We start from the raw sequence: 16,540 nt of genomic DNA, 5'->3' as shown, positions 1-16,540 counted from the left end.
GCGAGGCTTTTAGAAATGAGAGGGAAGGAGGACCTCCCTAAGACTGTGGTCAGATCTGTGACAGGGCGGGGTTTGCGTGACACGTCACACTGAGGACCCAGCTTGGAGCAGGAGAGTTTGGACAGTTCCTGGGTCTTAACAGAGACCAGTGTGGCAGGAAGGAGGTGTGGACACGCGTGGGGACAGGGTGGAGGGAGGGCAGACGTGGCTGATGGAGTTTGGATCTTAATCTCTGAGTAACGGAAACTATTGAAGCAGATGATCAAGGTAATCCAGTTGACATTTCTAGAGGCTCACTTTTGGCAATTGCAAAGAAAATAGCTGGGCAAGATGAGGAGCTGGAGGGTGAATCGGGCAGCTGTAACCAAGTAGGTCAGAGGTTGGTGGAGACGCTGGTCCTGGAGGTGGAGTTGAAGGTTGGAGATACACACTGGAGACTGACTTGCCCATGAACTGGATGTGAGGTGGGAGGGATGACATAGAATCAAAGTGACTCCCAATTTTGGGCCTGAAAAACTGAGAGCAGGATGGCGCCATTTGCTATAACAGGAAAAACAGTGTACAAGACAACTTGTGGGGAAAGAGAGGTGAGGATGTTAAAGTTGAAATACAAGTGGAGGTCCCCGAGGAGAGAGCTGCAGACACAGCTGAGGCACTGTCACCAGATGGTGTGCAGAGCCATTGGAGGGTGAGATCATCCACGGGAAAGAATGCAATAGAGAAGAAATGGCAGTTCAGGACCAGGGCTGGGCGCACTGCGTTCAGAGACTCCACAGAAGAGGAGCAGCCAGACAGCGCTGAGAAGTGTGGTCAGTGGGTGGGAGGGAGACCGGGAGTGGGTCAAAGACGCTGTGAGCACTGAGCTCAGGGTGCAGAGTGCCGCCATGGGTGGTGGGCAGGGCAGAGGTGAGGGCAGAAGAGGGTCCATGTGCCTTTACAGTCAACCTCTGCTTTCAGGGACTCTGTCTTACTTGTCTCTGCATCCGTGACACCTAGAACATAATCAGGCGTAATAGACAGTAAGTGAACACTTATTGAATAGAGGGGCCACATCATGAGTCTATCAAGAATTAACAACTATTGCTCTTTTAAGTGAGGTCTGTAGCAGTTGAAGATGCTTTTCTTATTACTCACTAAAATGCCAATAAAGGACAATCTGTGATTTTCAGCCATGACTTCAGAAGTATAATCAGGTAGCTTATTTGATCAACAAGTTAATTATCTCTGTCTTTTAGAAGAAAGGTAGTTACATTGGTTTTGAAAAAGAGAGAAACTGTGTGGTATGAGTTTCATTTTGTGAAACAGGCCTCCAAATAATTAACTATTTCTACCTAAGTTTGAAATTGTAGAAATGGTATAAAGAGCCTATAATGTATTAGTCAGCTTTCCATCTCTATGACAAAATACCTGAAATGATTAACTTATAAAGAGAAAAGGTTCATTTTGGCTCACAGTTTTGAAGATTCCAGTCCAAGGTCAGTTGGTTTTATTGTTTTGGGCTTGAAGCAAGGTAGCACGTCACAGCAGGAGCACACGGTGAGCAAAAACCACACATCACAACCATGGAGCAAAGAGAGAGAGGAAGGGATCTGGGTCCACAGCCATCTTCAAGGACACACCCCCAGTGACTTAAGGACATCTCACTGGACCCTACCTCAGGTCTAAAGGTTCCACCACCTACCAGTAGTGGGACCCTGGGTGTCAAGCCTTTAACACACGGGCCTTTGGGGGACATTCAGCCACCAATTTAAAGTGGTTAATTTTTGAGATTTTTTTCCTCTGGTAAGTTTGTAGAGCTTTCCAGCTTTCTTTCTTTCTTTCCCTCCCTCCCTCCCTCCCTCCCTCCCTCCCTCCCTCCCTCCCTCCCTTCCTTCCTTCCTTCCTTCCTTCCTTCCTTCCTTCCTTCTTCTTTCGCCAAGGGAAATGGTAGAGGCAGCAGCTAAGAGGAAAGAGGTTGATTTAATGGGAGAGGCCTGGGTAATTGTCTTTTCAGGGCTGGGGTAGAACTCTCTGGGCAGATGCTCTACCACCAAGCCATACCCTGGCCCTCAGTCATCTAAAAAATCATTTATTTATTTTTGTTTGTTCTTTTTAATTACATATGGCATTAGAGTCAATGGAGTCATTTTGACATATTTGTACAAGTATAGAGTCTGTCGCATTCTAACTGGGATCCCAGCCCTGTGGATGTGCTCAGGTGAGAGCCACTGTGGTGTGTCCATATACGACACAGGAAAGCCACGTCCATTCACAAATGGCAGGCTCAGCTCTCCCTAGGTGGGCTGCCTCTGGAGGGGACGCCCCTGTCTGACGCATGCTCTTCTGCTCCCAGTGAAGAGGGCGCTTTAAAAAGCCCCGTGATGCACCATTTCTGGGTTTCTCTAGTGTCTACCTAGTGCTTATTTATGAACACACTTAAGCTGATGATGTCATTGAATCCTACAACCACTTGGCGAGGCAGGTGTGATTGCTTAGTCCAAGACCCATTTCAGTAAGGTCTGAGCCAGCCCCAAGTCTAGGTCTCCCACCCCAGAGCCCGTGTGCCTCCCCCTCAGGATGCCGCCCGCCGTGGTCATGCTCCTGGTCTCCTCAGGAAGGCAGACGTGATACAGGTGCAGGGTGGGAGCGCTGGTTTCTTCTCCCTCACTGCTGGACGTTTATTGGTTTAAAACTGCCGACAAATAACGCACCCTAAACCCCACTCCATCCGTGCAACCGTGGCCTCTTTCAGAGTTAATAGCCTGGATTTCTAGATCATTAACTCGGTGTGTCCTAATGAATAGATTATGATTTCCCATCAGATTCCATTGCTGGGTCTTGGATGAGGAGGGAAGCAGAGTGCTCATCTTTGAAGGGCTTCGGAGTCGTTCCTCATGCTGTCAGGAGCTCCTGGGGACAGGCTAGATTCTCGCAGAGGAGCTGTTGGGCCTTCAAGAGTGAGCGCTGAGCATCTGTTGAGCCTATTCGTTTAGGATTTTCTAAGTTTAAACTTTCACTTTTTGCAGGAAGGATGTTTTTAAATGAAAAGGCACAGCAAAAACCTTAATTCTGAGAGCATCACCTGTACATGGTCAAAATGTCCTTAATGTTCTTAAGGGAGATTCTGATAATCGGGAATGATGTCAGAAGCTGGCCAGCACATTATGTAGTAATTATGGGGAGTAATACAACTCGGCTGTAGCTGGAAGCCAGTTTCTGAGTCTCTAGGTGGAAATCTGGACTTTCTCGGGGAGTGGATGCCACTAGTGTGTTGAAGCTTAATTTGAGACTCAGGTGCCTTAAATAAATAGATCTGGAACATTGGGTTTTGTGAATGAAAGACTTGGCATCAGAGAAATGGCAAGTATGCACAATTTGTCATTAGCTGAGCTTGGAAACCAACGTTCTGCCTTGATGTTCACACACAATGATGTGACAGGGACCAGAACCAGCCATGTGTGATCGACACAGAGTCATTAGTCAGAGTCTAGGAGACCACAGAAGCTGATGCTCAGGGGACGGGGTGTGAGGAGCCATGACACTGAACTTGGAAGCAGCTGTTAGCGCTCTCTCTACGGCAGCAGCCGTGGCCAGCCTTGAACGTGGCCAGCCTTGAACGTGGCCAGCCTTGAACGTGGCCAGCCTTGAACGTGGCCTGCCTTGAACGTGGCCAGCCTTGAACGTGGCCAGCCTTGAACGTGGCCAGCCTTGAACTTGGCCAGCCTTGAACGTGGCCAGCCTTGAACTTGCGCTTGTTTCCTGTCAAGAGGACACTCAGGTACGCATCTCGCATCTCGAGAGCAGTGTTGGTGGTGGTTGTTTTTCCGGATGGAAGGTGTAACCAGGAGATCTGGATTGGGACTTGGCAGTTTGGTTTCATCATATAATCTATCCCATTAATGCCAAATTAAAATGGTTGATAGACTCTGTGAACATGATTAAGGCTGAAAGTTTATTTAGGTAAAGTCATCTAACAACTAAGTTTGAAATTTGAAATATAAGAGTTATATAACGAAAAATCAAGGAAGAAAATCCAAGCAGTCCAAGATCCAAACAGGAAAGGCCCCCAAACAGTGTGCGTTTTAAAAAGTATCCATGTTTTTGAAATAGAAAAACTCAAGAACTCTTTTCCAGTTCCTTTTTAATATAACTGGTGCATAGTAAAACTGTCTGAATTAAAATGTGAAACTTGAAAGGTACCGTTCAGGAAGATCGCCCGGGGAGAGCAGAAGAGTCCTGTACCTGGGTGGCAGACGGGAGCATTCCAAACAGCGAATTTTAAAAATAGTCGTGAACTTGGGCACGAGTATCAATCTGTTACACATCTTTATGTAACAGTCCCCAAATGTGATGGGTATTGCCGGTGTCCTCTCCAGGCTAAATGTCATCACAACTTCCCAAGGTTCTCATCTGGATAAATACTGGGGGGAACCCCCCCAGGAATTGTAGCTGGCAAGAATTCTGGGAAGGTCGCCTGCTAACACGACTCGTCACCCTGTCCCTCTCCATTGTCCCCTGCCTCTCCTGATCCAAAGCACTCGCTCCTGGGGCCAGAGACCCCTGCGTGCCAGAGAGACCCCAGCTTTGGGGAAGCCGAGGTGGGGAGGTGGGGCAGAGGGGAGCCTTCTTCCTGGGCTGGGCCTGAGGCTTGCCGTGGGAGGATCTGGCGTTCTGGATGTTGGGATGAAGTCGGAGGTTGGAGGACTCTAAGGAGGACTGAAAATCACCCTCCCTCACTGTGTGTGTGTGTGTGTGTGTGTGTGTGTGTGTGTGTTCCACCAGAGACGCAGGAGACCAGGGGAAAATGGCCGGTTGGGCCGCGTCCTTCCTGTCCCACAGGCTCTGAGCGGAAGGCCCTTCTGCTGTCGTGGAGTAGTCCTGGCAGCGAGCCCCCAGGTTGCACTGCTCTGTCACAGGGGCAGAGAGCATGCGCTGACCACCACGCACAGAGCTGCGGTCACTTGGTCTCAGGCCGGGACCCCAGCAGTATAACAAAGGGAAATGGTGGTGTTGCAGCCAGAGAAGACCAGAGAGCAGGTAGGACACAGGGTGGATCCACTGAGTGGCAGCCGGAGACAGATGACGACCTGATCAGAATCCTAGGAGGTCATGGGTGATGTAGCTGCCGTACAGAAAGACGCCAGAGATGGAAAGCGCGGCTTTCAGAGTGGTTGAAGGAGGTGATCAGTCCTGAGACTTGGTCACTAGCCTTGTTGGTCCATGAGAGAATCAGAAAGCACAGAACCCAAACAGAGGAGTGTGAACCAGTAGATAAAGGAGACTCGGGAAGTGGAGCCCGTGGGTACCAGGAGAGCCGGAGGAGAAAGGAACAGATGGAGAACAGGCAGCAGTCAGATAAATGTAACAGACACATTTCCTGAGCTCAAAACCAAGACTTGAGTCCATAATTCAAATGACTTAGGTTCCTGGGAAGATTTATGGAAAGATACCTCTGCATGTACTGGGAAAGTTCTCAAACTCACAGGAAAGAGAAGCAAAATCTTGGAAGCTTCCAGACAGTGAGAGAAAATTACCTACAATGAAGAAATATCAGACTAGCCACAGATTCCTCATCCATGGTGCAGGGTAATGGAGTGACTTCTGTAGACCAAGGTGAAGAAGACCCAGTCTGAGAACCTTGCAGCCAAGGGGCCGTTTCAGGGTCAGGATGAAGGAAGTCTGTTATTATGTTAGGATTCAGGATTATCATCGGCCGTTCATTCTCCAGTGAAAATACTCCAAGGAAGATCACCAAACATAACGCTGAGCAGGACAGACCTCCAGATGAGGGAGGATAACGAAGGAAAACCTTCCAGATGCAGTCAGTTCAAGTGAGAAGGAGGAGGAAGATCACATACAGCAGTCCTGACATCAAATGTGAATGAACTGTTTTTTTTTCCATTAAAAATTGGATACTGTTAGACTGAGTTAAAAAGCAAAACCTGCCGCAGTCTGGCTGGGCACAAATCACTGAGCTGCCACAAAGCACTTGTATGTTCAAACAGGAAACTTTATTGCCTGAACTCCAACAGCACTCCATGAACACTCCCCGGGAACTCTCCCGAACGCCACCCATGCGGCCCCCAGGAACACCACACCTGGGAACTCTCCCGAACGCCACCCATGTGGCCCCCAGGAACACCACACCAACTGGAACTCCCTCCACCGGAACTTCCCCAACCAAAGTGAACTCCCCAGGAATCCTGCGAGAACTCCAAAGTAGCAGGCGCCCGAAGCGGACAGCAGGGGTCTATATACAATTGAATCAATCCAGCATCATCTTAATGGCTCGCCTCTCAAGCATTACTTCTGGCAAAATGCCAGGGGCCATTCCGACTTGGCTGTGGCTCTCAGCATCTCCCCCATTCTATTTAATTAAACACCAAGCATGTGGCTTAGGGACCGTGCCTGCCTTAGGTTGTCCAATACTACATATGGTCCTTACCCGTCATCAGATGAGCTGATCTCAGGGCGTCAGCCTACTGTCTTAGGTTGGTACCATTGCAATTGGATCTTACCCGTCACTGACTACCGGTACAGCATACAGCCATACTTGTGGATAGGCCTTTGCACCAGTGGGGGGGTGAGGTTCTTTGCCTTACCTCTGTTGGCCCCCAAATTTGGCCTGTGCACCAGTTGGGGGGTGAGGTTCTTTGCCTCACCTCTGTCTGACTAGTTTGAGAGACCTTCTCTTTTACTTGGTCTAAAATGTCTTCCTCCATAGTCTGAACCTCTAACAATTTACTTAACACTCTTTCGGTTTGTTTTTTACTAATTTCTAATCTACTATAAAGATAATGCAATCCAACAAGATAACACAAAACAAAACCGAAACAGAATGAAACAAAAATGGAACACAAAATCCTTGTATCGATTTTCCTATTTTCTTGAAATGTATTTTCGTGGTCTATCTCTATCTCTTCCTCAGGGGCAAACAACTTCAAACCTTGAGCCAACCATTTTTCCCAGTTTGCCTGAGAAAGTTCTAGGGAGAGGCAGCTTGAAACAAAAACAAATCAAAATAAGAACACATTGTTTTTTGAAATGGTCACCCATTCTGTCGCCTTCCCTCAGGGGCAAGCAATTTCACTTACCCCCAAGCTTCAGGTGTTCCCTGCACGGGCCACCAAATGCCGCAGTCTGGCTGGCACAAATCACCGAGCCGCCACAAAGCACTTGTATGTTCAAACAGGAAACTTTATTGCCTGAACTCCAACAGCACTCCACACACATTCCCCGGGAACTCTCCCGAATGCCACCCATGCGGCCCCCAGGAACACCACACCAACCAGAACTCCCTCCACCGGAACTTCCCAACCTACTCGAACTCCCCAGGAATCCTGCGAGAACTCCAAAGTAACAGGCAGCCCCCCCCCCAGGTGGACAGCAGGGGTCTATATACAATTGAATCAATCCAGCATCATCTTAATGGCTCCCCTCTCAACCATTACTTCTGGCAAAATGCCAGGGGCCATTCCGACTCGGCTGTGGCTCTCAGCAAAAACCCTCAAGCTGTTTATAGGAAACGCTTGAAATAAGGCAATAGAAGATGGACCTAAGGCAAATGCCGAGAATCAGTAGAACGAGCAATATTAGGTTAAGGCAAGGTGGTGTCTCAGTTTAAGGCATAAATAGGACAAGGAAAGATGTTATTTAATGATGAAAAGAAAGAGTTTATAAAGAAGATGAAGCTCATACGTAAACACCAGTCCAAGGTCAGTAGAGCAACACTCTTGGAAATGAGACCCTTGATAAACCTCTTCCACTCCCTCCCCTGCCGTAGCCGTGTGTGAACCTAAGGCAGAAAAACTGAATAAATAGATAAGTTTATTTAGTAGATATGTGGGAATCTTGTATTTCTTGAAAACAGAATGTTCTTTTCTGGAATAATTAGGAAAATGGATCATATGCAGACTACAAAGAGCATCTTGATAAATTCAAAGGAAAAGAGATGTTCTTAGGGCTCATTCTTTGATCAGTATCCATTAAGATCAGAAATAAATAGCAGAAGAAATAAAAAGAAATTTTGCTGTTTAGAAGTTAAAACACTTTATATTATTTTGTATCAAAAGGAGAAATCAAAAGTCAAATGAGAAGCTGCCTGGAAATCAATAGGAGGATCTATTCCAGAAGTTTCAGCCAGTGGAGTGTCACAGTCTTTAGATTTATTATTTAAACACAAGGACAGTACTTATCTCTATCATGAAACGGGAAAAAGAATGTCCCAACAAACTAAGTTAGATGGAATAATAAAGAGAAAAGCTGGAATTAATGAAGTAAAAATAGAAAGACAAGCACATGGATAGCTGATTCTTTGAAAAGTATAATAAAATAGATAATGGGTTTTTGTGTCTGATTAGGAAATTAAAGAATAAAATAATTAGAAGACTGCAGGTGAGAAAGGGGGCATACCCAGAGATGCAGGGCTGATTAAAGAAGATAGCAGAGACATGTTCTGTCGCGTCTACCCGCCAGCAGGAATGACGACAACAAACAGGATTCTTCTCTAGCACGCTTTATTGGGAGCTTCCATTATGGTTCGTTGAGAGAAAGGACCCTGAGCCCGAAAAGACCACCCCTAATATACTAGAGCCGCGGCCTAAGTCTCACGCGATTGGACAAAAGCGCATAGCAACACAGCAGCAGCCAATAAGGCAAGGAATTCAGCACTGGCGCCCAGAGCCAGGAAGTACAGGTCAACTGGTTCTTACCAGTTTTTACTGGTTCTTAGAACACTCAGCACATTATCATATCAGCTCACTCCGGAACTGGCCGACCACAAAGCACTGAGTTATTGTCCAAGAACTAAGCCAACACCCACACAAGGCAGCGCAGCAAAATGGCTCACCACAGTTCCCCCTTTTATATTTTGTTTGAACCATTTAAAATTCACCCGATCTAGGAAGTGTCCTCATGATGACCCCTCCGATCAAGGGTGGCATTCAAAGGCCAAACGAGGAAGTCACCTTTCTGAGTGCAATGGGCAACATTTACCCTTCAGAGTGCAAAGGCTGTCTTCCCTAGACATGGAAGCCTTCCAAGGTGCAATGACAACAAGGTCACTTGGTGTGCAAAGGCCATCCACATCAAAACAGGGGTGTTAGGATTTTGCCAAGCTGGCGAGCCAAATTTGTGGGGAGGCCCCAGCTTCCAATGCAGCGAGTGCCTGAACCACCTTGACCCTATCACTTTGCTGCGTGCGTCGCATATGACAAATCATCCAAAGGCATAAGACAAGGCCAAAAAGAAGCATAATACCGAATAACCCAACCCCTACCCACTCTTTAAAGTAGGAAAATATAGAAGAGGCCCAGGAGGCAAAGTCTGCAACAGAAAGAGGCTCCACACGTGTTCCATTCAAGTTGGCAATCTGAGACAGCAATTCTTGAGTGAGCCGTACTCCTTCTTTAGTCCAGTTTCCCTGTAAAAATCTAGACAATCTGTTACTTTGTTCCACAGAAGCAGTCATATTATAACGTAAAGGAGTAACACACACATACTTATAATGAGATACACATCCTAACTGAGTAATTTTATAAACTTCCTCTATTTGTTCTTGTATTATGTCTACTCTTTGATTAAGTAAATGAATACCAGCAGTAAGATGCCTATTAATTTCTTCTATTGTAGTTAAAGCTTTAGCTGTTTGATCTACCACACTATTAATAACTTTAGCTGTTTGTACTTGAGAGGCCATAGCTATGGCTGCAGTAGTAGCTGCCGCAGCAGACACCACAATAGCTGTAACTATAGCAGCTGTAATGCCAAAATCTCTTCTCTCCCTGACCAACTGTACCAGAGGAAAAGAACTAGGATCGGCCTCAACTGGCATGGGCACAAAGGTCGGAACCTTTACCACCAAAGCCAATGACAAGGAAGTATTCCAACACTGAGTTAAATAACATTCTTTCACAGTGCAATTAACTATAGTAGAATTGTCAGTATGATTAACAAGTAAGAACATAAATGGTGGCTGAACGCATATTTCAGCAGCAGGGAAGGAGGCATTATGATATTCTTCATTGATAGTAATATTTGATAAGTATTTTTTGGTTCCAGACTGACATGTATTTCCAGAAACATTTTTAATCCAATGAACTCCCCCATTTAAATAGGCTACAGCGGAGAAGTCCGTTCCCGCCCCCATCTCATTGTATAATATCCAAGAGTACCAAGGCCATCCTGCCAAATTTGTCTTAGTAGAATTTCCAGTAATATTAAAAGAAAATCCCTTAAGGGGAGGGGATAATTGAAATCCCGGGGCAACTTGTTTTTCTGGAACCAGAGGACTCTGGCAAGGAGTAAACTCTGGCGGAAAGGAATAATCAGGTGAGCACCGTGGCCCAGGTCTCATTTTGGTAGCATTTGGTGTCCCCTGATATGTTGGAACGGTTACATAACTAACCATAAGTAGGGTGGTAACAGGGACACACCCTCCGTCAGAGGAATTTCCTGAACCAGACTGTTGACCATTGATGACCTGTGAGAGGGCTGCCTGAAGCATACGGGCGACAAAATCTGAAAACGGCTCAGTAGGGCCTTGTATGATTTTTGTAAGATTCCCCGTTGTTTCACCTCTATTAGGGAGGGCCTTCCAGGCACGTAAGGCCAAAGTATTAATCTGTTGATATACTACTAATGGATAAACATTTTGATTTTGGGCCCACTGACCTGTCCCGGTCAGCATCTCCACATCCCAGGCTTGTTGACCATCAGCTGCATTCGCATAAGCCTGTTGTGTAGCGGCATCCAAGTATAATGCCTTAAAATCAAGATATTGTCCCATGGAGAGACAGGCCTTTGCTAAATGATACCAATCCATTGGTGCCATAGCACTAAGATGTAAGCGTTCAAGCAATGCAATTGTAAAAGATGCTGTGACACCATTTGTCCTCACAGATTCAGCTATATCTTTAACTAATTTATAAGGAATGGGCTCAAAATATCTCTGTCCTTGTGCATCCTCAAAGACAGGATATGCACCAACAGGATATGCACCCTCCTCTTCCAGCTTCCTCCAAGTACTGCGTTTTATGAAGCCACAAGCTCCGCCTGGAGCAGTGGGTGGAGACCCTTTACGTGGCAACAGTTGTTTAGCTACAGGATATGCCGGAGGCTTCGGAGGAAGAAGGGCGGCGGCCATTGCCGCGTCATAGCGGCCATGCTCATATTTAGCCGCCATTTTCTCTAAGCTTTGTTCTTCTTCTGGGGTAAAGCCTTCTGACTCGCCTTCCGATTCAGACTCATCTGAATCAACTGTCTTCACTTTACGGAAGGCAGATAAATCTGGATAGAGTTTCGGGCATGCTCCTAACGCTGGAGTCACGTCCTTTTGTTCCTTGAGTGCACTTTCACTTAACTTTGCATTAGATCCCCTTTTTTGTTTTGTTTCATGTCTTTCTTGCTTAGATTCCTCTGACTCTGACCCAGTATCCTGATGCTCCACCAAAATCTCCTGTCCCCTTTTTAGTGGTTTCAGGAAAACAGACTGATATTGACCCATGATAGAGCACTATACTAAGCCAGAGCCACCGGATCAGGGGATTACTTACCGGCGCCACCGCTCCGCGTGTAAAGTTCTGAATCCTCCCGCAAAATGTCGGGGGTCCCCTCGTAGCCGACAGATGACAATTCCCGGGATTTCGGCACCACTTGTCGCGTCTACCCGCCGGCAGGAATGACGACAACAAACAGGATTCTTCTCTAGCACGCTTTATTGGGAGCTTCCATTATGGTTCGTTGAGAGAAAGGACCCTGAGCCCGAAAAGACCACCCCTAATATACTAGAGCCGCGGCCTAAGTCTCATGTGATTGGACAAAAGCGCATAGCAACACAGCAGCAGCCAATAAGGCAAGGAATTCAGCACTGGCGCCCAGAGCCAGGAAGTACAGGTCAACTGGTTCTTACCAGTTTTTACTGGTTCTTAGAACACTCAGCACATTATCATATCGGCTCGCTCCGGAACTGGCCGACCACAAAGCACTGAGTTATTGTCCAAGAACTAAGCCAACACCCACACAAGGCAGCGCAGCAAAATGGCTCACCACAATGTTCTTCAACTCTGAGACAAAGAATTGGAAAAACTAGAAGAAATGGACCTTTTTTTTCTTATCAAATATCAAAGTCCAAATCCAACTCAGGAAGCAATGGATAATTTGAACAGGACAGTAGCTGTAAAGAGATGGAAAAGTGATTAAAGATCTGCCGTTGACAAGGGCAGTGGGATCACATGGAATTGCAGCTGTGTTTTATGTGACTTTTAAAGAACAAATGATTTTTATCATCATTTAAACTTCCAGGAGAAGTTGCAAAGCTCCTAATTCATTCACACAATAAGGACGCATTTAATGGCAAAACCCAGGAGAGTACAAAAACATTCTAGAGACCAACTTCATTTTGAATATAGATGCAAAATTCAGAGTAGAGTAGTAGCAGATAGGACCCATTCGTGTATTTGAGGTCTCCACGAGGTCAGGAGGGTCTTTCCAAGAGAAGTCAGGACCTCTGAGGGAGCTTGGGGTCCCGGTGAGACAGGTGAGTTCCTCTCAGGAACAGGCGGTAGCCCAGCGCCCTGCGCTTCTGCTCCAGTATGGGACAGTCATGCTGCGCCCTTCAGGGGTGCTGGCAGAGCCACGCTGTGGGAGGGTCTGCCTGGAGGTGCCCCTCAGAGATGTCATCCATGCTGAGGGGCAAGTTTGCTAGCGTGGGCCTTAGAATCAGAGCGGGTCTCTTTTTGACTGGACATTTGGACATGCGGCGTTTCTTTCCTGTTGCCCAGAAGCCCTCGTGTGAATCTTGGCAAACATGAGCATCGTGATCACGTGAACCTGCGTGACGGAGTGTGTCGGTGAAAATGCCGAGTTTCAATAGCAGCTCAGGGTTGTCAGCACATGATTTAGGTTCTCAGGATTCTCAGCGAGCCAGAGCAGGGTTCCTGCCCCCTCCCTCTAGGGCTGGAAGCTGGCACGGAGGTGGCGCAGCCTTTGGTTGGGGTTCCTGTGTCAGCTCCCTGGCCCTGGGTTCACCACTGCTCAGTGCCCCTGGCTGGCGGTTCCTCCTCTCCTCCAGTGCGCCGTCTGCGCTGAACACTGTCTTTCCTTTCTGTGACCCTGCATACCTCAGTCCTTTCCTGTGGCGAGGGGGCAGTCTCTGTCATCCCTCTCTTCAGTCAGCCTGGGGACGTCTGGGTTTGGGGGTTTGGGAGGGCGTGAAGCTGAGCGCACAGGGAGAACATGCGGAGTCTGCCCTGTGTGTGGCTGGCGGGGGCTGCAGGAGACTGCGCATCAGGGAATGACTGGAGCCCCCCAGGAAGTCGGTCACCAGTCTGCTGCCCAGTGCAAGGGCCATCCCGTGAAGGTGGGTACGGCCAGGAGGAGTGACGATAGAGCAGCTTCCGGCCGCTTGGCCGTGGCCTCAGAAACGTTTCTCCTGGAGGAGGAGGAGGAAAGCCTGCCAGCCGAGGGGATTTGTGGGCGAGGTCCAGCCCTTCCCTGCAGTACCACAGCACGTGTCCTGGACGGGTCAGGTCTGGAGTGAAGGAGGTATTAGGGCCTGGGGAAGGAAAGCCACCAAAGAAACGGTGTTTGTGTGTGAGACACTGGAGCCACAGTGTGGCTCAGGACCGCAGTTCTGGTACGTGGGCACTGAGGTACAGTACACTGTTTTGTTTTTTTTAAAATCCTACCCATGTTTTTGGCTGTCACCAGAGATTCCATTGACTTCCTTTTTCTTGCAAGTCTGCATCTTGCCACGGATATCCGTTAGACATCCTTGTAGAACAAGAAATTGATTTAAAAATTAGCAAAAGTCATAAACAAAGAGGAAGATGATGTGTACGCCCAGGCCAGCTCTTCATGATTCTGAAAGACTGCCCAGGTGTAGGTACCCACGGCCTCTTTTCCATGAACGCAGTACGATCACAACAGAGTTTGAATTCTAGCGTAGCTGTGCTCTGCTTCTCAGAAATGTTGTGACAGCCTTCTGCTCGTGTGGCTCAGGGTTGTGCTCAGAAACTCAAATACATTTCGATGTTTTCCAAGCAAAGCATAATTTAAGAGAAGGCTACCAAAAATATCATGTATATGAAAACTAAACGAAAAGGATTTGGAGACTTCCCACATTCTGCTCTCATTAATACTGATGATTGACAGCTGAGTGTTTGCATCAGCCGCCCCCCCCCCCCCAGTCTTCAGCCACTTGTCCCAAGCCACTGAGGACAGTATTATTATTATTACTAGTGACAAGACTGTGAGTACTTTGTGCTGGGTGTTATAGAGCATTTTTGGGTTGAGGCCTGCGAGTAGGTGAGCGTGGCCATTTTTTGGTGGCTGTGCAGGAGTGGTGGTGTGTGGCTGATGTACTTCGTCCGTCCGTGTCTACGTCTCTTCCTTGGGAAGTACCTCGACTTGTCTCTAGTGCCTGTGTTAGTGGCCTTTTGCTTCCTTGTGCCTTCTGCGCCTGCCGGGCTGTTGGAGGTACCTGACACCTGTTGTCTACCAGCACCCTCTGAGTTGGTGTGCTGTTGGGATACACCTTCACTCTCTTCTCAAAGAGGCCAGAATGTGTGCAAGTACCAGGAAGAAACTCCCTCGTCTCCTAAGTACCCTGGGGACACATGCCCCTCTGTGCCACACCCACAGGGTTCTTACTCCCACCTTCTTGGCTTATTTGTAGACTGAAGCAGCTACAGGAAGTGACAATTTTCTGGCTTGGAGACAGAAACGTGTGAAGAGATGATGGGATTTGACCCTGTTAGGGCCACTGCACACCGTCCTTGGGGCTCAGAAAGTTCTGTGGAGCCCTTTTAGACACACCTGACCCCCCCTTCACTATGGTTTTAGACTCGCCTGTTGGTCCCCCCTTCACTGTGGTTTTAGACTCGCCTGTTGGCCCCCCCTTCACTATGGTTTTAGACACCTGTTGGCCCCTGTTCACTATGGTTTTAGACACCTGTTGCCCCTGTTCCCTATGGTCTCAGACTCGCCTGTTGGCACCCCCTTTACTATGGTTTTAGACACCTGTTGGCGCCCCCTTCACTATGGTTTTAGACACCTGTTGGCCCCCCTTCACTATGGTTTTAGACTCGCCTGTTGGCACCCCCTTTACTATGGTTTTAGACGCCTGTTGGCCCCTGTTCACTATGGTCTCAGACTCGCCTGTTGGCCTCTGTTCATTATGGTTTTAGACACCTGTTGGCCCCCTGTTCACTATGGTTTTAGACTCGCCTGTTGGCGCCCCCTTTACTATGGTTTTAGACGCCTGTTGGCCTCTGTTCACTATGGTTTCAGACTCACCTGTTGGCCCACATTCACTACCTTAGAGCCTGTGTTTTCCTTTCTTTGCAGACCCTTCGCGTGACCTCTGCAGACATGCCTGTGAGGCGGGGAGCTGCGAGGGGAAGCTGAACATGCCTGCAGGACTTTGGTTTCTGTCGCTACTGGCCCAGCCTCTTCGCCTCCCTGCGGGTCCAGCTGAAATGAGATTCCGAGGGACACCTTAGTGCAAGCTGTTCCCCGGCAGGATGGCCAGCCAGCCCCCCGAAGACACCGTGGAGTTGCAGGGGTCCGACGAGCTCGAGTGCAAGATCTGCTACAGCCGGTACAACCTGAGGCAGAGGAAGCCCAAAGTGCTGGGCTGCTGCCACCGGGTGTGTGCCAAATGCCTCTACAAGATCATAGACTTTGGGGACTCCCCGCAAGGCGTCATCGTCTGCCCTTTCTGCAGGTTCGAGACGTGCCTGCCCGATGACGAGGTCAGCAGCCTGCCCGACGACAACAACATCCTTGTCAACTTGACTTGTGGCGGCAAAGGGAAGAAGTGCCTGCCGGAGAACCCCACCGAGCTGCTGCTGACCCCCAAGAGGCTGGCCTCCCTGGTCAGCCCTTCCCACACGGCCTCCAACTGCCTGGTGATCACCATCATGGAGGTGCAGAGGGAAAGCGCCACGTCCCTGAGCGCCAGCCCCGTGGTGGAATTCTACAGGCCTGCGAGTTTCGACTCTGTCACCACCGTGTCCCACAACTGGACTGTGTGGAACTGCACGTCCCTGCTGTTTCAGACGTCCGTCCGGGTGTTGGTGTGGTTGCTGGGCTTGCTCTACTTCAGCTCCCTGCCCTTAGGGGATCTACTTACTGGTGTCCAAGAAAGTCACCCTTGGGGTCGTCTTTGTCAGCCTGGTCCCTTCGAGCCTTGTCATCCTCATGGTGTACGGCTTTTGCCAGTGTGTTTGTCATGAGTTTCTAGACTGTATGTCACTTCCCGCGTAATCCATAGGCAAAGCCAGCAGTGCACACGCTGCCGTGGGGGTTGTGGGGGTCGGGCACTTCATGGTGTGTTTTCTTTCATGTTCTTTAAGGTTTCTGTTCACGGCTGGAACAGCCTGGGTCATAGGTCTGTGGCCTGTTCCCATCCAGGTGTGGACTGGTGGGTGCTCCCGTGTGCTGCGGTTGTCCACTTCTACCGGGGGTTAGCCAGGCAGCTGTGTAGGCCCGGCCCTCGTGGAGCTCTGAGGGGTCCCCCAGGTCTTCCAGACACACCCCAGGGTGAGGTGTGCTGGGCTGC

The 16,540-nt window shown here is 48.6% G+C and overlaps 1 protein-coding gene across 1 annotated transcript; it reads left to right on the top strand.

Moving 5' to 3' along the window:
- Positions 1-15,500: 15,500 nt before the first annotated feature.
- Positions 15,501-16,245, top strand: RNF182 (ring finger protein 182; the record flags this gene model as incomplete). The annotated part of the gene is given in 2 exon segments (XM_081296462.1): positions 15,501-16,097; positions 16,099-16,245. Coding segments are annotated over 2 exon segments (744 nt in total).
- Positions 16,246-16,540: the final 295 nt, after the last annotated feature.

This window comes from Spermophilus citellus (assembly GCF_964194105.1).
Source record: "Spermophilus citellus genome assembly, chromosome: 5".
Classification (NCBI taxonomy): Eukaryota; Metazoa; Chordata; class Mammalia; order Rodentia; family Sciuridae; genus Spermophilus; species Spermophilus citellus.
Note: the sequence above shows the minus strand (reverse complement) of the source record. Positions and strands in the feature narration are given on the sequence as shown.